The following is a 25106-nucleotide window of genomic DNA, read 5'->3' as shown; positions in this document are numbered from 1 at the left end:
ACATTTATGTGTTCTGATAAGGCTTTACTGGACCTACGCATTATTTGCGCAACATTTTCAGACACACCCGTGGGCTAGGTGAATCACGTGTCTGATATTAACTTCCCACCAAGTGGAATTTGTTGAAATAAATGAAAAAAGTTCTGTTTTAAATTAGTAATCGTTGTTCGAATCGACGCTGAACTGAAAACTGCCAACTTGGAATGCTGGTTGTGATACTTAACAACAGTCAATGTTTAAGAGAAACGTATTTTTTATATTATCTACAATTCATCTTTAGTTCTCATAAACATTTTAACGTTAAATTTGTTGGCCTATTTAAGAAATCCATCGTTTCGAGTTACCTTTTCTTCAATCAGTTAAACGGCCTTCACCAAAATTGATTGGTAATTTGTCAACGATCTACTGCTGTCTGATAGTTGTTAAGATAATCCATCATAATACAAGCTCAATAGTTGTGATAAATAAAATCCCTCGTTAATATGAATCAATCCAGTCATACCGATTTACATTATTGTTTGACGATAAGCCCACTTGTGTTATTTGTATTAGCTACCGCAAAAAAACGTGATGAGAATAGTCAACTGAAATGAAAGTAGTAGCGAGTTTCAAGTGGTAAAAAGCGAAAATGTTTGAAATATTAATGAGGACAATGGTTTTTCCATAAAATTTAAAAATGTTTCCATTTCAACTTACATTTTTGCAGATCTAACTATATTTCGATCAACGGCTTTTGGTGCGAAATACTGGAAACAAACTTGGTTGAAAATGCACGTACATGCACTTGGAGTGTAAATATTCAGTTTGATCGAAAAAACTTCTGCATACAGGATGTGCATTTATTAGAAAGGAAAATAACTGCCATCTAATTTCATGGTTCAGACATCGCACATATAACTGTGGTTGAAAGGTTGATTATAACGTGCAGAAGATACGCACTTGGCCTTACAACCTATTAAATAAATTTGATGGAAAATGCCAATATTTAATTGAATTGACTGGATGAAAAGTTGAAGATTTGATGGGAATACCTTTTGCAAATAAAATAAGAAGAAACCTATAAAAAATATCTGATAATTTATTAGTAATTTAATCGCATCGTTGAATGTGTATTTAATTTTGTTTAATTTTATCATTAAATCAACTTTACTTCAATTTTCAGCAAGATGTTTAATTTCTTATTATAATTCAATTCTATTTGTGGTTAAATGAGAAACTAGTGGATATGTATTTTTGGTCTGCAACAATACGAAATCATTAGAATACGATAAGAAGGTGATTTAAGTGACAATATAATCGTTTTTGGTCATTTTTTGTGCATTTTACAGACACTTAAAGTATTCAAGAAAATATGAGGTCTTCATGATTCTTTCTGTTCTTTGTTGCTTTTTTTGACACATTTTCATTTTTCAGTGGCCAATTCCATGTTCTTTTGCAATAAATTAAGGTTGTTAAAAAAATTCCGCGACTTGTAATATCGCACTTTTTTAAGTGTGTAGGGTAACGTTCCTTTAACGACACTGTAAGGCATAGTAGTATTAAATGTCTTGAATATTTTTCTAACATGCTTTTTTTGCTTTCTATTGCACAGGAAGAGAACGGGTAAGTGTTGCTGTGCTGTAGGCCCAACCGTTTCTATAGCTAGTTGTCAGCATTTCACTTTAAACGAAGGGCTAAAGCTAGCTAATTAATTTCTATCAATTTTGCATGGTTATGTTTGTCAAACTGGTAAATCACTTCAGAATGTATTTTTTTATTTCATGCAGCCGGATAATTTTAAATCGAAATGCACGAAATGCTTTATTGCAGTAAAAAATCGTTATGCATCATCTATAGAAAACGATGATAGTGCTGACAGTGATAACGATACGGTAAGTTGGTAGTTTCTTCAGCTGGCTTAGCAATAATTATTGTTTAAACATGGCAAGAACGATCGTGCCTTAATCTTTAAATATTAAATTTTTGTTGGGAGTCTACCTGGATTAGACCGATTAAGAAATTTCAAAAAAGCCAAATCTAGCTGTCAATGAGATTTATATCTGTTGAATAGTAGGTCGGTCTAATCAGACAATTTCATAATCTTGGAACGAGCTTCCTGGCAGTTACTTAGGGGGATTATTTGAATTATACAGATCAGCAAGTTTTCCTAACATAAAAATCTAGAACGATTATCTGATTTCCCGGTATCCTAACGATAAATTTTACATAGTTGCAACTCATCTTGCAAGAAGTCACGAAGGCTCCTAAGTACCTTGTAAGAAGGATCTAACTTACCAAGTAGGAAATTACCTACTAATTCAATAAAAATTTAGTGTTTTCGGAAGCCAAGTTAGCTTGAAAGAAAATAAATTTGACAATAAAACAACACAAATTCCCAGCAACTTCAAAACGTCTTAAAATGTCCTGTTTATTATTAGCATGTTTCTCACTGAGTTTTCTAGTTTTTAATTTTGCTGCTCATGATTTAACTGTAGAAGAAATTAAATAAAAACTCTTGTCTATTTGCATAAATTGTTGAAATTTCTATTGCGTTCTGGAGCTTATTGCAAAGTTTTCGTCGATATAGCCAATAAGTGGCACCTACCAATGTCCTTGGTTATGCTAATCCCTTTATCAAATATGTTCCTATCTAAGTCAATAGCGTATTCTTTACGAATTCAATACTCCATGTTTCACTTATTTAATTAGAATTATTGGAACCAGAACCTTCGATGACCAAATACCAATAAGACCGATTTCGCTACTTTATCACCCGCCAGGCATATGTTGTTAGATTTTCATTGTTCAATTAAATTAATTGTTCATTGATTAACTAATTGGTACATTAGGCATGCAGTTAATTAGCTATGACCGACCATTATTGGTACGAGTGGCCTTTTTCCACGCGTTAAAATGTAAAATTGAAATACTTGCATCCATTGATTTTTATTCAAGAGGCAAATTTCCTTGGCATGTTGTTCTGGTATCCGCAGTTGTGCAGTGTGCAACATTTAAATTATTAATATTTTCCCAAGCTGGTTTTTAAATATTTCGTTAAACTTCCTTTGTGGCTCGAGAACTTATTTAATACCAGTTGCCTAAAGGAATATTCCCAGAATTGTGCAGTCAACAGTATGATTGTCTCCTGCTAGATTTTTAAGCTGATAACGAAACGTTATAATAATCGTTAACAATTTCGTTGTTCTCTCAGTCTTTTTGTAATTATTGTTGGGTCTCCATGTCTCAAAAAAATACCCCGGCAAACTGCTTTGTTCGAAACGGGGAAAGGAAGTGGTATTACCTTGCAAACAAATGACAGGATATCTGGTCGTCGATGAATTTACCAAAGGCTAACGATGAAATTTCATATCATTAAAAGCAGGTTGTACTGTTTTGCTCCAACGCTTAACGGTTAAACCTCTGTTCATCGTTCCGCACAACAAACAAATGTTTTTAATCGAATTGTCGTGCATAATTTCTATTATTATTATTATTTGTGTACATATTTTGTCTCGTTTTATACGGGGTAAAAATAAAGAAAGCTAATTGTTTTGGATGCTTTTAAGTCAAACCTTTTAACTAACTATTTTTCAATTCACATTAACTTTGTAAACTTTTGGGATTCGTTTTTAATTCCAGCAGTAATTTTTGTAGTAGTTGAGTTTCAAGCTAATGTGCACTTCGGATTAGACAGGTTTTCTTTTGACATGGTGCAATTTTCTTAAAAGGCTCCAATTGACAACGTTCTTTGAATTAATATTGAATCATGTATTTTAAATTGTTTGAAATTTGCTAGTAATTTAAGTTGATTGCTAAATGCACCCACATGTTGCACTTTTTGTGGTCTTGATGTTGAAAACAATGCTTAAATAACCATCAGCAATCGGCAATTCTGCAAATGATTCTTATCTGACCTTTAACAAACCAATCGAGTAGATACAGATGACTACGCTAATAATGATAATAATTCAAGGTACTCGCTAATTATACTTTTATATGAAATCGTCTCGGGTTGTTATATAATCATAATGACGTTTTCGTAGCTTTAGCGAAAACCAGTTGCATTGGAAACTGAAATTAGGAAGTCTCAAGGAAACTTAATACATCCTAGTAGCATTGTTATCGACTTTATTAGCTGGTTGAAATAATATCTTGACCAATTTAATAGCGTATTAGCCCTAATTGCACTGCAGCCTTTGCACAGCGTTGTAACTATATACCTATTAACATTAAAAATATGTTACTTCCACAAGGTGTAAATTTTTAGTATTACACGCCTTATCAGTTTTTAATTTAACTTGAAACTTTTCGTTGCTAATAATAATTCAATTTGTCGCACACGCTGTATTTTCAATTACTCGTATCTAATACCGTTTTCCAGTTAACGTGCCATGTTAGAGCAATTTGTTATCATCCTTGGTTTGTACCATAAATGTGACCATTTCATTGAAAATTGTTCCGTAAATTCTCAGAATAGGCCATATTAAACTTAAATAATTGCTTTTAATGCTGTAAGTAGTAAAAGCGAACATTATTTCCACCTCAATATGGTTCAAAATTACGACCTTTATGTCTAGAACTTGCCGACTGTACGCTAATATGGATATACAGTGTTTTCGTTATTTATTTCTCGTTTGGGGCTGCTATAAATAAATGCAAAGTTGTAATTATAGAAGAAATGCCAACATTTTAAGCTCGAACCTGGATTTTTCTTGGCTTTATTTCGATTTTATATTTAACTTCTTTAACGCATCTATAAATATCACATAATAACTTTTTGCATATGTATGCTTAAGATAGTTGTAAGAGGTTTAGAGGTAGTTAAAATTTTCTTTCATCCATCTTTGTTGAATTTTAACTGTCTCTTAAAAAACATATTTTAAATTTAACCAATCCTTTACTTTAATTTTCTGCTTATTTCTTCTTGTTAACTTGTATTTTATATTTGCTCCTCGTATAATTGCAAATTATCTAGTTCTTTATTGAAGGAAGATTTTTAAAATTTGCGATCTGTTTAGGTGACAAATTACATAACAACAGTTGGTTTGGGATGATGAAATAACATAATTATTAGCAGTGTATAGAAACCGGTAACTAGTTTTCATATAAAGATTTCAACCAAGTGTAGAATCAACCTCATATACTTTCAATAGTAATACTCCAAGCGCCTTTAAATGTGTTTCTGCATTTTCAATTCAACCATAAGACGATTCTTGTTGCTTCGTAGTATTAAAATTTGCAAATACCAATAGTATTATTTATATCTTCACAGTGGAGGTAACGGAATTTCATGGCACCACATTTCCTCAGACATATGCGTGCATTAAAATTTTGATTTGATTTGACCTCAAAGGTATTCGCTCTCACTGCATTAATAATTAGCTACATGATGAGATGATTCGTTAAGCAGAGCAGGATTTACCACTATTTAAGACCGATGGGCCCAATAATAAAATAAGCAAAAACCTGTTGCTTTTTTTCATTAAAAAGTACAATGCTTTGCTTATTTTTACTTAGTCCATAAATTGCATAGTTTTTAGTAATGACTTATTCATCAGTACACAATAACATTCAGGTGCTAATCGGGTTTGCTTAGCATTTTATGAGATTTCAGGAATTCTTTTTTTAGCTAATTGCTTAAACCAGTTACGGAATATTTCACTAGATTAAACATGTGAGGACTCACTTTTTCGAAAATGCTGCCCACATGGTGACTTTAAACATATGAACCTATCAATAAAATTGTCAATAATGCTCAAATGATATATTTGTTTTTAGTTTACCTGTTTTTCGAATTGCTTATTGGTTTTTGTTCTTATTTTTTCTAGGTAATGGCTCAAGATGTGAAGAAAGAAAACCCGCTCCAATTCAAGTTCCGTGCCAAATTCTACCCTGAAGATGTGGCTGAAGAGCTAATTCAGGATATTACTTTGCGGCTGTTCTACCTCCAAGTTAAGAATGGCATTCTATCAGATGAAATTTACTGCCCTCCAGAGACTTCAGTGTTATTGGCTTCTTATGCTGTCCAGGCCAGACATGGCGATTACATCAAGTCGAATCATTCGCCTGGATTTTTGACCAACGACCGGCTTTTGCCTCAACGGTACAACTGACTTATTTATTAGCGATTTTTATCAATTATAATATTATTATCAATTTAAAGCGTATCGGTTATCACTTAACCGACAGTCAAGTCAACTTTCACTTTCACCTACATCTTCTACTTTAAGTAATCAAATAACATTAAAATTTTCTTCTAATAACAAATCGTAATCAAGCAATCAAATTCACGTGGGTACAAACTAAATCAAGCCAAGTAATTGCAATTATTGCTGCCACGTGCTGTAAATTGATGTGGTTTATACTGAAATATTTCTAATTAGCATTAATATGTCGATTTATTAAACAGCTATTTATCGATTTTTTTTTAACTTTACCTTCGCCACATTGAGGTTGAAATTCAAATGCTATTATAGAACGTCTGAAATTATATTTCGAAACAATAATAGCAAGTTTTGATTTTCAGTCAAACATCAATTGGTAACTTTTTTATTTGGAAAATGTCCTGTTATTTCAGAGTTATGGACCAACACAAAATGTCAAAAGATGAATGGGAAAACAGTATAATGACCTGGTGGAAAGAACACAGGGGAATGATGCGGGAAGACGCAATGATGGAGTACCTTAAAATTGCTCAAGATCTGGAAATGTACGGAGTGAACTATTTCGAAATCCGTAACAAAAAAGGTACCGAATTGTATTTGGGAGTCGATGCGTTGGGTCTCAATATTTATGAAAAAGATGACCAGTAAGTACTTACTAATCACATATTTTTTAGTTACTATTTAAAACGTTATTATACCAAATGGAAATAACCATTAACCTCAATTGACCTTCCTAAAAGTGGATTGATGCATAACTAGTATAATTTATCTAATTTGATCTGATTAACAGTATGCAGGGTACTTCGGGTGAAGATTCTAGATTTTAAAACCCCATCGTGGTGGCCCGTTCTTAGTAATAAATTAACGTATTTATTTGAACTTGCAATTATAATGGAAAATTAGTAGTTAAGTACATACGTATGTAATCAATTCAAACAGTATTTTTTAAATTTCCAGGCTTACTCCCAAGATTGGATTCCCCTGGTCAGAAATCAGAAATATCTCGTTCAACGACCGCAAGTTCATAATTAAACCCATCGACAAGAAAGCCCCAGATTTCGTTTTCTTTGCTCCACGAGTTCGGATTAACAAACGAATTTTGGCCCTTTGCATGGGAAATCACGAGCTCTATATGCGTAGAAGGAAACCAGACACAATAGGTTAGTACGACAGGCCATGAAAATATTTTTTTACTCAATTTTAAATATTTTTTTGTAAAATCTGTAAACTTTTTAAATATGTTGAAATAATGGTAATCGGTTTTGGCAGTAACACTGTAATAATCTCACGTGTAAAACCTTAGCGAGGTATTTAAACAGATAAAGAACTAGTTTTGGTCTTTAACAATATGTCACATCTTTGAGTAATGAAGCTTACCCAATTCAATTACATTTATTGTTGTGTGTATTTAAAGCTAAATGATTTAATAGCGCATTTTTTAATTGGTGTGTTTAACTGCAGATGTTCAGCAAATGAAAGCCCAAGCTAGGGACGAAAAGCTTGCGAAACAAGCACAAAGAGAAAAGTTGCAATATGAGATTGCTGCAAGAGAAAGGGCTGAAAAGAAACAACAGGAGTATGAAGATAGGATTAAAGGTAATATATATTGCAATTTGTTCGCAGACAAACTTTGAAATCAAATAAAAAACCGTCAACTAATTTACTTTTTTTTTTCGTGTAGCCATGCAGGAAGAAATGGAACGCAACCATGCTAGCCTATTAGAAGCCCAGGAAATGATTCGAAAATTAGAAGAACAACTTAAGCTGCTTCAGGCCGCAAAGGAAGAGCTGGAGCAACAACAAAATGAGCTGCAACAGATGATGCAACGTCTGGAAGAAAGCAAGAACATGGAAGCAGCCGAACGTCAGAAATTGGAGGACGAGATCAACGCCAAACAGGCTGAAGTTCAGCGAATCAGAGAAGAGGTGAGTTCAAAATAAATGTCGTATCCTTATTCCAAAATGAATTTGTTTCTTTACAATATAAATGATACCGATTTTATTGCAACTATAGTTTATTTTTTACTTTGTCTTTTGTGGATATTTTTTCAATGTGTTTTATTATTTTCTAATTTCAGGTTGAAGCTAAGGACTTCGAGACCAAACGTCTTCAAGAAGAGGTCGAGTCGGCTCGTCGCAAAGAAGACGAACTGAAGCAGCAACAAATGGCTAATGCTACCAAAGGCCACTTGGAGGAAAATAATCATGATGAAGATGATGAACTTGTCAACGGTGATGTCAGCAAGGATCTGAATACTGACGAGAACATTGTAGATCCAATTGAAGACAGGCGTACGCTTGCTGAGCGCAACGAGCGTTTGCAAGATCAATTACAGGTCAGCATTTAACATTTTACAGTAAAACTGCTACGGACCGATACCAACCAGATTTTTTGCCTCAAACATATTTTCGATATATTTTTATAAAACAAATACATCCAAGTAGGCAATTTTTTAGGTGCCAATATGTTGCAAACTCTGCAAACACAAGAAACTGAGATTTGAGGTATTTTGGTGTTGTTGTTTACACTTAATGTTTGCCATTTAAAGGCTGAACTATATTTTTCATGATGCACAAACCCCTTGATGGCATTTTATTTTCAGGCTTATTAATTTTCTTTGGTACACAGACTTCATGTAAAAATATGGTTTTAGTTACATTTTTTATCGTCAAGTAGATGATTAAACTAAATAATATTGCATGAAGTGTGCTGTACTGCTAACTTAACAATTTCTTTTGGGGTTTTGCTACTCATCTCCAATATTTCTAAGCTACATGGTAGGTGGTACATACAGGGTTTCCAGTAAACACATGATCAAAGGGGCACAGAGACATTCTTTGGTTCAAATGAAGACATATGACATAACTTTTTTATTAAGAAAAAATGTCCTGCACCTCATGAATCATCACCCATACAAAAATAACCATTTTGTATTGAACCCCATGAAATAATAAACGTTTAAAAAGACTGTAACCAGATTTATGCAGCTAAATTCTACTGCATTCACACGATACATTTAAAGTTGCTTCTTGATTCCACTAAGCTTGACTTTGTCATAGGGTGCCTCTTCTGTTGGATCTGCGGATCTTTACAAGTACACAATGTTCTCTTTCGGGAAATATACGGGGTCGACCTGAACTTTTACCACGAACAGGAACACTAAAACACTGGCAGCCTCCCTGAACTTTTTTATAACACAATGAACAATATTTAGATCATTTAAAATGTTCTGCATCGATTGCCTTTACTATATTGATTTATCGTAGCTTTGTATCTGTTTCAGCACCATGCGTTATTTTCTCATGCTTTTATGTAAAAGAAATGAAGGTTATCCAACTCAAGCTGTCAGATATTAATCCACACACACACTTAGTTTATTAGCAGATGCAAGCATCTGCTAATCCTAACAGTTTGTAAATGTTTCATATTTTTTGCAGGCTTTGAAAAAGGACCTGGCCCAATCTCGAGATGAGACAAAAGAAACTGCCATGGACAAGATCCACAGGGAGAACGTTCGACAAGGACGTGACAAATATAAAACACTTCGTGAAATTCGCAAAGGCAACACTAAGCGTCGCGTTGACCAATTCGAAAATATGTAAATGAAATCGAACATTTCTTGATTTAGTTTAAGCTTTAAAAGTATGCGACTACTTCAAGAGAAACTTCTTTATGCTGTTATGAGAAAAACGTTTAACAATACTTAACTATTATATTATTGAAATAGCTGCTACTTTTGAAATTATACAGAACTTTTGCAGCTATGGGTTCTTTTAGTTTTTCTTCTCAGTTAAGTATTTTCGCATTTTTCTTCGCGTTCTTCAAATTTCAATGGCAACAATGTGAATCAAAATTTTGCTCAAAATTAGGCATGTAGTTGCTTAATTTTTCATATTCTTATCACAATATCTTTGGATAGGTATCAAGATGTTATCGACCAATGGTAAGAGATTCTTACAGCACGTAAATTCTGCAATACAAATATCACCATAACGAGGATTAGGAAAATCTTGTACTATTTTACAATCGGTATTTCATCCTTGTTGCCTATCTGTCGAGCGGCATTTTACCTAGCGAGTAATGAGCTTTTCGAATTAATCAATGGCCTTATATTACGAACAGAATATTTTACATTTTCATATATTTTATACGACGTTTTCATATTGTGATAATCTACAACTTTCGCAAATTCACTTAGATCTGCGCTACCGTTTATTGTTCTCTCTTTAAAAACGTGTATTTCTGTTTTACTTGTTAATATGAACGCATTCCATTCGATGGTAGTTTTCATTTTAAGTTAGTGCCATTTGGTAAAAGGGCGTTGAAACTAATCCAATAGCATTTCTATAGTATATACATTTTGTCTTAGATTGCGGACACAATTTCCCAACGTATTTATTATTCTTTCTGGCAGTATTTTGAAAGGGTATATTTATTATTAAAAATTTACTCCTTGGATTTAATGTTAATCCATTTTATTAGACATTACACATTTCTAAACTTCTTTTAGAAATGATGTGTAATGATAGATTCTTTAAACTATTAATTTTAGATCTGTTATAAGAGACAGTTTTTCAGAAAAAAATGTTTGATTTTTCAAAAATATTACTTTTTAATAAATATTTTTTATTTGCAAATCGCACCGCGCGCTTTCAGATCATTAAATACAGTACATGTTTATATTATATTACAAAATGTAAATAAAATGACAAATTAGTAACATATTTTTCTAAACAGTTTCATATTTTTATTTTACGAAGGCATTAAATAATTTTTTTAGATAGTTCTCTTCCGCGTTTTTTTTTGCAATGTTAAGGTATTTTTTATTCAGTTCTTATGAATGAAATAATATTACTAAGTTAACGGATAGATTTCAGTTCAATTTTGAAACGTCTTATTTTCGGCGAATATCTTTTTTTCGATAATTTAATTTCTGAATATTTTGAAAATTATATTCTTTATTATTTCGGGTAGTTTAAATGCAATTTACTTATTCATTTATATACTATAGGTTTATCAATAAACACTTTTATTAGTACCAAGTGTAGCTTTATTTATAATTTAAAATATTTAGTGGACATTTAGTTTCGCAGGTTCTGCTGAACAGGTGACACCCAGAACAAATGCGAAAATGATGTCGAAAAGACTCAAGAAGAGTTAAAAGGTAATAATTTAGATTTTTGTATTAACATCTGAATATTAACGATGCTTAACATTTAATAAGTGCACTTTTTTGAGTAAAACATATTATTATAAAACGGAAAGCGTTTTATATTTTTCTACCAGCGGTTTGTAAAATTTATACATTATTTAAGAAACGGTTGATTTCAATATATCTGTAAAAAAAAGCTATTGACCTTATAAAATTGTCAGTCAATGTCGCGGTTAAAGATCAAATATCGTGGTATTTCTCAGGTAGCTAAAGTTGTTAAAGAACATGAAAAAAATTAAATTATAATTAAGTAGTTTACTTATAGTAATAAGTTGTCTAAGTTTGTGTAAAAGTAAACTTGTGGTCGTTTCTGGAAAGACGAATTATGATTTGATCAAGTTTTCTCAAATCATACCCGGAAAGTTTCCTGAACAATTAGTGTATCAATTTTTTTTTAAGTACATATTTACAATTTGCCAAATGTGTGAAGTCCTTGAATCTATTTAAGTTTTATTATCCAAAAATATATTGCGATGGACCATTTTAGTTAGAAAATCACGACTAGGTTCTTAATCTCTCACAAAAAAACAGATACCTAAATGTTTTTCTAAAGAAAAACATGTTTCGAAATTTCAGCAATAGTTAAAAGAATGGTATAGACACTAAAATTTGAGTGATTTTTATGGTTACTTATGTAGTTAAGCATGTTAAAATCCATTTAATATTGTCCTTCGGACTGTGATTATCGAACCGCTGTGCACGTATATTTAAAAAATCTGGATAACTACCATCGTGCTCATTAAGTAACGCACATTAGAGATCTAATTTGACACTAACCAATTAGGAAGATTGTATTATCGTCTCATCCGTACATTTGCCAGTCTAACGTTGACCTTACAATCGGTAGGAACCGGGTGAACGCGTGTGTTCTATGTGAATGTGACATTCGCATGTGAAGCGTAAAGATAAACGTTAAGGAGAAACAGTACGTATTTTGCATGGATTTCGCAAGTTTTACTCATAGGTGTAGTCATCGAGTCGATGAAAACATATTTTTAAACTCTGTGTTTTGCAAATATCATCAAGTGAAAACGGTTCCTCCTTTTTGTAACCCTGCATTATGTTTATATTTTACTTCATTCCGTCACTTAACATCTTATTTACAGTAATTTGGAAATTCCAGAGGTTTCAAGTCTGGACTTCACGGAGTCCAAAGGAAAGCCCTTGATTTAAATTTGTGCGTTCGTTCAAGACAAACTCATAATTTTGAAGAATCGCAATTTCCAGCTATTTCGAATTTCTGAAATTCGAAATCTTCCAGGCATCATTGGTTTGCTGATTTAATTTTTATAAACATAGAACGGGTTGAATTTGATACAAAAATTGTACTGTAAGGCACTTTCCACGTTTTTTGTTAAGTTACACTGGCAAGATGCAAGGTTTAAACCTGGTCTGGAGATCCAAACGGTCCTTTCAGAGACGATGTTTGTAGATGTAGAATCAATAACAGAAAATTAATTATTTTCTTAACATTCATATTCTTCACATTTCTTATACAAATGAAATTTCTGTTCATTCATGTTTTGCTTTAACGGTTCTATATATTTTCCTTTTGTATTTTATGTGCGATTTATAATTTGTGAAAAAAAAAGGAAAAATAACAACGAATTATTTTATTACTGTCCAAAATCATTTTATATCCTGTATAAATTCTGCATAAATCCTGTTTAAACAGTAGCATTTTCTGCTGGAAGCTGCGACAACCGCGATACAGAGGACATTCGTAGTTCTGACTCACCTCACGTAAGTAGGTACAAAAGATTCGTTTTGTGCGTTTATTAAATCAATTGAAATCGAATAAACCAACACAGTGATAAATCGGTTTTATCAATATTAAGCGCTAATTTATGTTAAGGGCAATGTCCAAATGCGACTAAAGCATATCACAAACTTTTTACTTTTTGGCCATGGAAATTCTAAAATAAACCCACTTTGTTGGGTGCTTTGTTAAATTATCACCAAAAAGATGATATTAAAGTACGTGATAGGAATGCTACTATGCTTTTTCTGAAGAGATGACTTCGATTTAATAATATAATTATTAAATTCTCTAGTAACTTTTTACAAGGTTTTTTTCGTATCCTTTATATAAGGACTATTTGGGTTGTAAATATGAGTCATGAATATGTTCTCAACAAATATTCCCCAAATTCAGCTGAAACGATAAAAAATGCCAGCTGATAAGCTAATCAGATTTATCTATTATACAAGTGTAATTAACTAGGTATAATGGTATATGAGGTATTGAGATTAATTCGAATGATCAATTGACATTCATTCGGATTTTAAGGACAATAATTTATAGAGCAAAGGTTTATTTCAGAGAAAGGTCGCTTTTTATAAAAATAAAAGCAATACAAAAACAATAAAATATTTATAGGCAATTTTATTATCTTAGTAATAACGGGATTACCTACTTAGACATTTGCTATTACGTTCTAATTGGACTATTATAACACCACAAAATTATACTTTAGTTTACCGTCTAGGCTGTAGTTATACCGGGTGTATAACTAGGGAAAGTGGTCTCACAACCATAACAAATAAAAACTAATTTAGTTTCTATAATATTTTGCGAATGTTCATGAGCGATAGATGATGACAACACTCAGATAGATACTTTTTCAAATTATATCTACATGCAGGTATTTCATATGTGATCCAAATTAAGTTTATATTTTCCAATTTTTCATTGATTCATGTGTTTTCATCTCTGCATGAAAAATTGCTGATTGTAATATTTTTGGCAATCGTGCGGTTTTGCAAATCGATAATAATATTTCTTTAATTGCGCTCGTGTAGCATTTTTTTTTAAATTTCAAGTGAAAAGTTTAGAAAATTAGTAGATTTATTAAATCTGAACAACTTGCACTAACAAACTACTAAATAAGCGTCAATGGAGATAAAATTGATGCTAAAAAAAATTTAATCGAATAATCCGAAAAAATAATGGAAAGTCAAAGCGGACAGTTTCTTCAACATATACATTATATGTCTACATGTTTATAAAAATTTAGTTTTTAATTCATAAAACAAATATTACATTTTTGTCGGGATTTTTAGTGGCAAACCTGTATAAAATTAGGACTCCACTTGCGGTCGTCACCATTCTTTATTTCTTTTAAAAATTTAATTTTTTATTGAAACGACCATGAAATTTAAAAATGCAATATTGTGGGCGGTATTTTAGAATCTCATACACATACACTATACAATTAAGTTGCAAACGAAATTATTAAAGTACAAAATTCGGGATACAAGTGAAATTGTTTCTCGCGAAATCCTCGATTTCATTCCAGTATACTGCAAGTACACGTAAATAAGTATTTCAACTTATAAATACAAGTAAAGACATACGATTTATACAGTTTCATGGGGTGGTACGAATTACTTCTGATCGCATCCTTTTGAGAGGAAAATATCTGGACATCTGAGGGTTTTGAGACAAAAAGTGAATCGGCCGAAAATGTAGTTAAATTACTTCAGATCCAATAATTGTTTAAAAAGTATAACATGTTCGTTTTACACTATTTTCAAATATTAGACCATGCTAATCGACCTAATAATTAATTAATCTACGTATAGATTGACCCTTGGTACTCTTGCAGTCCATATAATCTTCGTAACCAGGTACACATAGATAAGGTTTTGATAAGTACCCGCTATAAACTTTATTTGCTTTTTAATTTCATTGTTTAAGTTTATACGTACTCAATGTGTTGGTGCAGTGTGACGCTCCTCGAATTTATTACTAAAAATAACACTAAACCGGCAAATGTTGTTGGATTGATCTTCTTAATTTTTGCCCGGCCTTAAGACGACGATCTGTTGAGGTAATTTTCAGCTTGTACCGTTGAACTTTAATTAAATACACCTGGAAATTTTATAAATTGGATGTTATAAGTTGGAATAAATAAAGCCGCCGAATGCGAGTAAGTTTTGATATGACGAATGTTTTTTCAAAGTTTAAATTTAATAGGAGAACGGGTACTAAATGACAATGGAACTATTGTTTTAACTAGAAGTGATAAAAGTAGAATTCGATAAATTTATATTTAAAAACATAAAGTAAAAAAGGGGTAAAATCAATCGGGAACCGTGACTTCTTAAACAAGTGTGTTAAAACAGAATGCCCGTCGTTATTTGCAAAAAAAAGAAGAGCCAACGAATTATTAAGGTGAAACATCAAGATGTAAATTCTGGTAGAAAATATGTAAAATATATGAAAATATAATGAAAAAAAATTCCATTGTAGGGAACCATTTCTGACCGATAACCAGATGCAATTTTGCAGCTTATGTACGTAATTAATTCGAGATGTTATTATGATGGACTGTGAATTAATTTTACTGCTGATTAACGAAATTTTAATCAGGCTCTGCCAACATTGTTACTCAATCGTTCAAGTGCGTCGCCTAATTCACAGTCCGTTGTTGCATAATTTAATTATACCTTGCAAGAATTGTGCACCGTCCAAGTACTAATAGGTAAATTCATTTTTATAGCACCCATTTACATTCAACGACACAAATGTAATTGTGCAAAGCTGGTGAAAGTTTTTTACTTGCTTAACTTTTTTTTTTTAATTTAGTAAGAAGTTTTGTTGTTTTTGTTTGAGTAAGATTTTAGTAAGATACCGAACTCAGAAAATCAAAAGCGATTCACTGACCAGTAAAAATGCATATTTTTATTTATGAAAATTCAGAAATTTATTTTTCATCGTTGTTGAAAACAGGTTGATTTCGTTCACAGCTGTATTTTGAAACTACTAATGATCAATTGCAATTAAGTGAAAACTAGATTTTTCAATGTAGGCGAGTTACTTAATTTTCGATGAGCCAAGTTTTTTTTTATTCGCTTCAATTACAATTTAAGTGGCATAATTATAGGTTTCGCGAACTGTTTTTGATCTCTTTTGTGTTTGTCGACTAACGTTTTACGCTTTTAAAACAGAAATTATTGAGAACATATTGAGATTAATTGCATTGTGAAAAATTGCAATTACTGCCCTTATGCCATGGTTTTGAGTCAACTGTATAAAAATATCTTTTATACAATTTGTCTCAAAAGTTAACACTTTTTCGCACACTACTAATGGGTCAAAGTCGTATAAATTATTATATATTCGGACTTTTAAACTATTCATTTATTCAATTTCATATGAATGCACTTGAGATGTTTAGATATTTATTTCACGCATTCATTTCCAGGAATTGCAAATATTCAAGTATTTTTCAATTATTTTTAGCAATGGGATTTATAGCTTGGTCATTGGCAATAGTGGCGTTTCTCACCCTCTTATGGACATTTAGTGATGCTGGAAAATGTTTAATCAAATGGGTATTGTTTATAACGATTTCTATTGGTGTCGCCACACTACCGATTCCGATCATGCTATTGCGTCCACGGGATCCAAAAAATGCATTGTAAGTACTACACATGCTTATTGGAATTTTCTGAATTAAATTAAAAATTACATACTAAAAAATACGCTCACGTTTAGTTTTCTCAACTCCCTAAAATGTTACTTATTTAACTCATATAGACATCAATTAATTAAAGCGGTAACCGTTAAACCAACAAACTATCATCCTAATAAAATGATCGATAACTTATAACTGTTGATAGGATTGTTTTTTGATATGATTTTATTATCCTCAGAAAATGAGGATTACTCGTTGACTATTTTTAATTTGCTTTAATTAAAAGATGTCTGTATAACGATTAGATGATATTCATATGTCTCGTCAGTTACTGGTAATTTGTAATACGCATTTTTAAAGTGAAACGTTTAAAAACATCTTGAACACTTGATTAAAACATCTTCGAATTCTTTATTAAATTAAATGTTAAATATTTTGGAATTCTGTATTCCCAGATACATTATATTCATAAAAGTGATCGTGTCTCAAATAGGTTTCTTGTTTTTGTTCTGTTCGTTATGAAGCAGTCTGTAATGTTCATGTAAATATTTTAAACTCATTTAGTAATTTGAGTTAATTCATAATTAAGATCAATAACCAGAAAATACCGCCGGTATTTCAATATACTTTGCAAGTGTTCAATACTATTTTTTATTTCGGCTAATTGCTCTGGTTTTACTACATATATAAAACAATTATTTTTCTGTGTTTTTCTTAATTTGTCTCATATTTTTGTAAATTAATTCATTGAATATCTACCTATATTAGTGCACCCAGAAAAAGTTGCTTACAAAATTAAACAATTACAAGCAAATCATGTGAGTTGATGTTCTGAAAGAAGAATCGTTCGCTTTGGTGAAGTAATAGGTTGCGAATTGTTCATTTTGTGTTTAAGAGTCTGTAAATGTTTTGTTACTTTTATTGCCGGTTAGTCTATAAATTTTCGGTCTGTTTTTCAATGAAGTCATTTTTTGTTTTGTTTTCCAGAATTCCCGCTGCTGCTCTACGCGCTTGTAGTACATTCCTAGGACTGACTTTAAGTGTGGAAGGAGTCGAAAATATAGTTCAAAATACAGGTTGTGTTGTTCTTATTAATCATCAAAGTATGCTTGACTTAATCGGTAGGTACTCGATTCTTCATCACATTTTGAATTCATATTTAAAGTTCACAGTTTTCGTTAAAAATACATTTTTTTATTCAAGATCCACTTTAAGCTACACTCGTACTCACGAACAATAGGCTATGTTTGAATAGTAGAAAATTTCAAGCAGCAAAGGTCAAATTCTAAAGATTAAAATACATCATACACCTACGTAAACATGCCACCATATTCAATGAGTATCGCAAATTCTTAATTTACTACTTGCGAAGGACTTTGATCCATATTGAAAGTATCAAATAATAAAATGTTTTCCACATACATGCAATACTTAGTTGCCGCGTCAAAAGTAAACCGGTTTTGCCTAATGTATGTAAAATCTTGACACGGGGAAGTTTTACCTGATTTGGAACCAAATCTTTTAAAGTAATTAGTTTTCAAACATATTAAAATTATGTCTAACATTTTCCTAAAATGTTTTAATACGCTTTTTTACACCAGACAGTTACCCCAGAACATGTTTTAGAAAACCGTCAAAAAATAAGTTAACTTCGTTAGCATCTCACACTAACATTTAGATATTCTAACAAATAATGTCTGTTTAAAGCAATATTTCTAAGCTACATACGTGTTTTTAAAAATGTCCATAAAAGAAATAGACCATTATTTCGATTTACACTTCAAAATCAGAGAAAAATAAGGAAAATGAGGCTGAAATTAAAACTTAAGTTTTTAATTGCGAAAGAAAGTTGAAGCTAAAAAAAACAGAGTGAACATTCTGTTTTTTGATGCGAACAACATAACTATAACATTCCTGAATTGCTAATATTTCCATCACTTCTAAAAAAATTGAAGTGCAATACATAAAAGTAAATAATTACAAGCAATAAGTATTTGACTGAAAAACAAAATTATTTATTGGTTTCAACTATGAAGCTTTTTTCAGTCGGTTTCTGTTGTATTTTCTTATTATCATCAGTGTCACTGTGCCTCAACACATTCAGAGCTTACGATACATGGTGCTAATTCGAGTAAAAATAATAGAAATATGTATCAAACACTCAGGCATTATTGTTACCTTATCTGTATTTGCTCATATTTTTTTGTTTACATCAACTTGCAATATAGGGTTTTGATTGAATATATATAATAATAGTTATGACAGAAATATAATATAAAAATGTAAAAAGTTATTGCCATCCAGATATACATTTTTATTCCAAAAACTATTTTGCTTCACTACCAAACTTGTTCCTAAGACTTTTAAGCAATTTTAACGCATTTTTAATTCTACTTTAAAATAATTATTTGAAAATACCCAGATAAAAGTCCCACACACCCTAAATACAATTTACATATTTTTGTAGATGATGATGCTTTATGAGGGAATTTAGTAGGTAATTTCTTCCACATAAATCAACATTAAAATTTGTTAAACTAAGATATTGCGCGTTAAAATGGATGAACTTTGATCAATGGATCTCAAACGAAGGTATTTATCTCAAAAGTAAAGTGAACTTTGCCCGTAATTAAAAAACTACAAGGTTCTGAATATAAATCAATTAAAATTCCAAATCCAAAAGCCATATTTATTATTGGCCGCCCTTGTTTAGTTCAGTCACCATCCATAATTTCAAGAGACAAAGTAATGAAATAATCATACTTTTTACCACTAAGAGCTCCCAAAGTACCATGACCAGTACATAGTACAGGTCTATAATTAAGGACAATTTTCTGGTCAATCAGCGCAAAATTCATCAAATTATTGTCAAAGTTAATGAAAACATAGGTACTAGAAGAACTATTGAAACGACTAAGGTAAACGTAAGCGCTGGATGTGCTGCAAAAGTTAATATTAGTTCAAACAATGTGAATACAAATATTAAAAGATCAACAAGTCGTTGAAAACCGGCTTTATTTAAGTTACTATTTTTACTTTTAAGTATTTCGTAAGTATATTGTCCAATATGTAAAATTGAAAAATGTAATGTTTTTTTTATTGCAGTATTAGCTTGCCTTTGGCCCATCATGGACAATTGTACAGTTATTTCAAAAAAAGAGGTATTCTACGTCCAACCATTCGGATTAGCGTCTTGGCTGTGGGGAACCATTTTTATAGAACGGGGATCTAAAAATGCTTTGGATGCAGTTAATAAAACCGGAGAGATCATACGGCAAAGAAAGGTAGGAAAATAAAGCTTTTGGAAAACATCGTCATTCGTTTCAAAAACCTTTCATTATTCAAAATGTAAAGCATTGGCTTAATTTTACAATCTTTTTCTACCAAAATTAGATCCATTTCAAAATGGTATATTTGATTTACTCAGATTGCTGAAGTCAAGCACATTATTCAGTTTTCTTCATAATTTCAATTGTTGGTTAATTTAAAGAACTTCACTGGAAAGGGCATATTCTCTGTTTGATGTTGGAAATGAGATGATTTTTTGTAAAAGGTTTTTAAAATTAATAAACTCTTTACACTTTTTAAGGCTCGTGTTCTTATGTTTCCGGAAGGGACTCGAAACCTGGGCAAAAACAAGCTATTGCCATTGAAGAAGGGAGCTTTTCATTTGGCATTGGCATCAAAAGTGCCTATTCAACCAGTTGCGGTGTGCCGATACAAATTTTTGAAAAATCTCAGGTTTGAAAGCGGTAAGTTAAAATTTATAGAAACATGCTAATTACAGATATTCCATGTTTCTGAGATAAACGTACATATTTCAGTGCCACTCTCTTAGAAAATATTGTAAAATATACCTATTGTTTAAATTGTTCTTATACACGCGTTCTCCAGTTGAATTTGATCCCAGTCACGATCTAAAATGTATAATTAAAGCAATAATTGTAAGTAGCTAAGCTAAACTGTCTTATCAGTATAATACTTTTATTTCAGAAGCCAACTTACAACGTTGGAATGAGTAGATATATTATTATGTATACGAAATACTTACGAACTTAATCACTTTGTTACTTCTTTAACATAATATTGTCGAATTGAAACTTGTTAATTTATCGAATACATTTGTACCACTTCTTCTGATCAAAATTGTTAATCGAATAACACGTAAAATGGTTTCACACAATATGATCACTTGCTACGTGTGTTTATCAAGAATTGTATCAGAAAAATGAACACTTTGGCTCGCCGACCAGTTGACGCAACTCTAAAGGTTTATTTGCTTTTTCACATTTTGTTTTTTCATGCTGTCAATTGTTGGAAGACAACAAACTGCACAAAAAATTAAAGAATCTTTCATAATTACAAAACTGAATTAATTCGTTCAGACAACTGCTTGATTTGACTGCATAACCATTTTTTACTGTTTGCCTTCGTCGTTTTTTTGATAATTTTCCTGAATTTTTAGAAAGAGTGAGTGACATTGAAAAAATGTTATTTAAATATTAGCACTAGTTAAAAGGAACAAAATATTTTCGTTTTTACAAACAAAGTACATTTTTAACGCGAAAAAATATCAATTTAAATGTAATAGACGCACTTGATGAATCCAATTTAGTCAACGATTTTATGAGATTTGTGCAAATTGTGCTGTTGTGTAAAATACATAAACGGCGATTTTCGAGAACGCTGAAAGCCGTACTTTCAAACAAGTTACAAAGCATTTCGTATTTAAATAAAACGGAAAGAGCTACATATGTACATTATTAAAAAAGTATTTTAAAAATGCTGCAAATGTGCAAAATGCAATGTTTGTATTTTTAATATTAGTTAACAATTATCCGTTTCACATCTTTACCCACCTTTCATCCAGCTTCATGTATCTTTTATTATCAGTGCATGCATACTTTTTTTTGTTACTCTATATGAAAATATTTAAATGATATCACAATAAAAATAAAATTTTCTTTCAGGAACACTCAAAATAAAAATTCTTCCTATCATTCCAACTGAAGGTTGTACGAAAGATGATATTCCCAAACTAATGGAAGACACCTACAGGGTGCTCTCAGAAAACGTGGACGCTCTTTCCGATAGCGGCGTTAAAGAAAATGGATATAGCAATGGAACAGAAAAAAATGGACATTTTAAAACTGTTCAGATTTCTAATTGATTCGGTTTGTTGTAATGAAAATGGTTGATGAGCGATTTAGTCTACCTGGGAGTAGATTTGATTGAAAGTTTATAATTTTTCCTAAGCAAGAATGTACATAATGTTTTTCCTTTAGTAAAATTAACTTTATTATATGTTTCGGAATAGAGATTTAGTGGGGATACGATTTTTCTAAATATGAGTAGTTTACATAAAGCAGCAGCTGAATCAGGCAAACTATTTAGCTGAAATATGAGTGTGTAATTAGTTTTGCAATACATACTCATAGGTCAACATTCACCATTGACAAGGTTGGATAATTATTTTGAAAAATGTTCTATTTAGTGCTGTTTATTCTTAATCATTTTGATTTAGTTTTGAAAACTTCCTTTTTTCTATAATTTTACAAAACTTCTATATAGGTTGTTTAGACTGACTTAGTTTAAGTGTTGTAGTACTTTTAAGAAATATCTCAGTTTTTTAATAAAAAAAATGTATTTTCTCTATCTTTTTTTTCGGATTTATCGGATGCATTTAGTCTTTCTCTTGAACAAAAACGAATTTATCTGTTGGGTTGCTTCTACGAATGATTGCCGTACACACAGGTAGATGCATTACAGGCATGAGAATTAAACAGTCTTTTAAACCGCATATTTAAATTTCTAATATTGTTGGCGAATTTTCTCGTGCTTTGATACAAAGAGATTTTTTGTTCAAACAGTCCGCTCTTACATCTGCGATCTATGTGGTAGACTCGCAAGAACTCTCATCTAGAAAAACATATAGGTACTTTTCTTAAATGTGTTTTGCGATGTTGAGCAATTTGATATGAAAATCGGCATCGCATAGGTAACAGTTGGTTAAGGGTTAAGAAAAAGTTTTAAAGGCAAATTGGGTAAAGAAGAAATGTAAATAGTTAAAAACTTTAATCAATCAGATCAATTAAAATGCCAATCAGCGTGTGATTTGAAATTTACCAGTGCGAAGAATATGCCCTGACTGATTTGAGAAAGTTGTACACACATAAAATCATGTGATTATGAGGATTAGCCTGTTATATGATTATTTGAAAGTTTTTTGTTTATTACAATATTGTACTTTCATTTTTAGTCGAATGATGAAAAATAAGCAAACTTAACATACATTTTAGGAAACAATTAAAACAAAAATATAGAAATATTTAGAGGTTTTTAACTAACTATATTTCGTACTAAGATAGAAGACAAGAAAGGGGATGGCAGACGTACTAAAGGAATCACGCGTAAGCAGCACTTTCCCATAATACGAGTACCCATAAGAAAGCTCACGCGCGTAGGCGTGGGTAACTCAGTGAATTTTCAGGAGTTGGCACGTTGGCACAGTGTTGCAGAAATGGCTTGTTGCGCCAACCCAATGCAACTGCACAGTAACTCACCAGTGTTGCAGTTAAATGTTAAGCGTTGTTAAAAGTACGGCACAGTGAGACGCGATGAGTTATAATACAAAATATCAGAAATTAAAAATACTAAGTTCAGAGTGGTGCGTTCAGTAAAGAGTGCGCACAATTTTGCTTAGGATTTAAGAAACTGTTGCGATATCACATTTTGCGTCGCGTTATTGAAAAATAAATTTCTCAGATACTAAAAATGCTTTACAAGTTCAGAGTTGTACGTTCTAAATGTCGTCAAAATTCCTTCAAACATTCAAAAGTTCATTCAAATCGCATGAAATCGTGAATTTTCCTCGCTTCGTAAGTGTTGATTTGAAAATGAACGCTTTTACGTAACTACATACTCTTCAATAAAAAATTCCAATTTCCAAAGTAAAGCCAGTAGAAACTTGAAAGATTGACATATGTAGAAGACATTTTTTCATTTAAAAAAATAGTTTTGGCGTAAACTTGCTACTAAATGTTTGATATTCCAAATTCATGTAACTTTTTGTAACAAATCCACCAGAGTTTGCTCACGCACGTTCTTATAACGATATCGAGTTTCCTATTCTCATGGAATGGCTTCATGTTTCAGTCGATTTCGCAATTAAAGAAAAACAGGCAAAACTAAAAATCTTTTACAAAAAAAAATAAAACTGGAACCCATAGTTGCATATCTGAAACGGTTCTTTGGAGACAAGCTTCAGATGAGGTTGATGTAAAAATACAAAGCCGCCCAAAATATTCTCAAAGTTGAAAAATTCCTTGAGAATAAATTAATGGTTCAATCGGAACCGAATCCACCCTATCAGTATGCTGATGCTACTTGTATTGAATGCTGGAACCCAAATTTCTATATCTAAAGCGGTTTTCTAGCGAAAAGATTCAGATGAGCTTAATATAAAAAGGCAAAGCCGCTCAAAATATTCTCAAAGTTTAAAAATTTACTACCAAAGAACCAATAGCTCAATCGACACCAAATCCACCCTACGAGTCTGTTGATGAGTAAAAGTTCTCCATGTACTAACCAGGGGCAAAGTAATGCTAAGTGTTTGTGTGTTTTACATATAGGGAGTATTTTTCATTCCCTTTCATATCTATTTGTGTTCTTTTATTATATGATTCATAATATAGTAACAGGGTGAATATGACTCACATAATTTCTAGTTTAACTCACTAAAATAGTTGTGTAAAAGTTAGTTGATAATACATATGGGTATTTTTGGCAAGCATTTAAGAATTTTTATATTTGCCTTATTTGGATTTATTCAATTATCGATGCTATTAATCAGATTGATAGAGTCTACCTAATAAAAAATTATGTCGCGCTTGATGTTCTTCGTACTAGGCTTGCGTAACACTGTGTTGAGTTGCGCTTTTGAGTTGTTGTCATTCTCTGAGTTAATGAGTTATAACTCATCGGTGAATGAGTCGTAACTCATTTATTAAAGCGGATTTAAGCTGTGCGAAACCGTAGACTGGAATTTTACCATTCGGAGTATCGTTTTTCCAGCAACGGAACTGAGTTACTGAGTACCAAGCCATTTACGCAGCTCTACTCCAACACTTAAACATTCACTGAGCTACATTTTCTGTAGAAACGCGGTTTTTCTGGTTTTTGGTCTAAAGCGAGGAAATGAGGTTTTCAATGAGTTTTCAAAAAGTTTCAAATAATACTATGAAGGCTTTCACGGCCGGTCAGATTACATTTAGGAATGTTTTCCGGGCTTTGAAGCCGTGGTCTATCGGAATTTCTTCCTGACGTTT

At 31.7% G+C, this 25106-nt stretch overlaps 2 protein-coding genes across 10 annotated transcripts in view; both read left to right on the top strand.

The window, feature by feature from the left end:
• Positions 1–11182, top strand: part of LOC109541656 (moesin/ezrin/radixin homolog 1) — a 28311-nt gene extending 17129 nt beyond the window's left edge. For all 4 annotated transcript variants that reach the window (XM_019910549.2, XM_048661114.1, XM_019910547.2 and 1 more), the window contains 7 exons: positions 5808–6082; positions 6557–6787; positions 7101–7303; positions 7605–7739; positions 7825–8069; positions 8222–8479; positions 9582–11182. In XM_019910549.2, coding sequence (XP_019766108.1) covers positions 5808–6082; positions 6557–6787; positions 7101–7303; positions 7605–7739; positions 7825–8069; positions 8222–8479; positions 9582–9746 — 1512 coding nt within the window. In that variant the 3' untranslated portion in view covers positions 9747–11182. The remainder of the gene's footprint in view (positions 1–5807; positions 6083–6556; positions 6788–7100; positions 7304–7604; positions 7740–7824; positions 8070–8221; positions 8480–9581) is intronic.
• Positions 11183–12125: 943 nt separating this feature from the next.
• Positions 12126–22434, top strand: LOC109545687 (1-acyl-sn-glycerol-3-phosphate acyltransferase alpha). Of its 6 annotated transcripts, none has more exons than XM_048661117.1 (6): positions 12126–12281; positions 16605–16782; positions 17767–17900; positions 19885–20063; positions 20369–20531; positions 21750–22434. In XM_048661117.1, exons 2-6 carry the CDS (start codon positions 16607–16609, stop codon positions 21947–21949), a joined length of 852 nt encoding a protein of 283 aa, XP_048517074.1. In that variant the 5' UTR covers positions 12126–12281; positions 16605–16606; the 3' UTR covers positions 21950–22434. The 6 variants fall into 6 exon arrangements, with proteins under 6 accessions (XP_048517074.1, XP_048517078.1, XP_048517075.1 ...); XM_048661121.1 differs by lacking the exon at positions 12126–12281 and adding an exon at positions 12996–13099; XM_048661118.1 differs by lacking the exon at positions 12126–12281 and adding an exon at positions 15031–15189.
• Positions 22435–25106: the final 2672 nt, after the last annotated feature.

Source organism: Dendroctonus ponderosae, unplaced genomic scaffold, assembly GCF_020466585.1.
Source record: "Dendroctonus ponderosae isolate FM_Combo_2020 unplaced genomic scaffold, Dpon_F_20191213v2 Dpon_F_20191213_1, whole genome shotgun sequence".
Classification (NCBI taxonomy): Eukaryota; Metazoa; Arthropoda; class Insecta; order Coleoptera; family Curculionidae; genus Dendroctonus; species Dendroctonus ponderosae.
Note: the sequence above shows the minus strand (reverse complement) of the source record. Positions and strands in the feature narration are given on the sequence as shown.

What these genes read in the sequence shown, in the direction of transcription:
- LOC109545687 (XM_048661116.1), top strand. An exon ending in AGATCATACGGCAAAGAAAG is followed by an intron (nt 20,064 to 20,368) that starts GTAGGAAAATAA and finishes ACACTTTTTAAG; the next exon opens with GCTCGTGTTCTTATGTTTCC. An exon ending in AAATCTCAGGTTTGAAAGCG is followed by an intron (nt 20,532 to 21,749) that starts GTAAGTTAAAAT and finishes ATTTTCTTTCAG; the next exon opens with GAACACTCAAAATAAAAATT.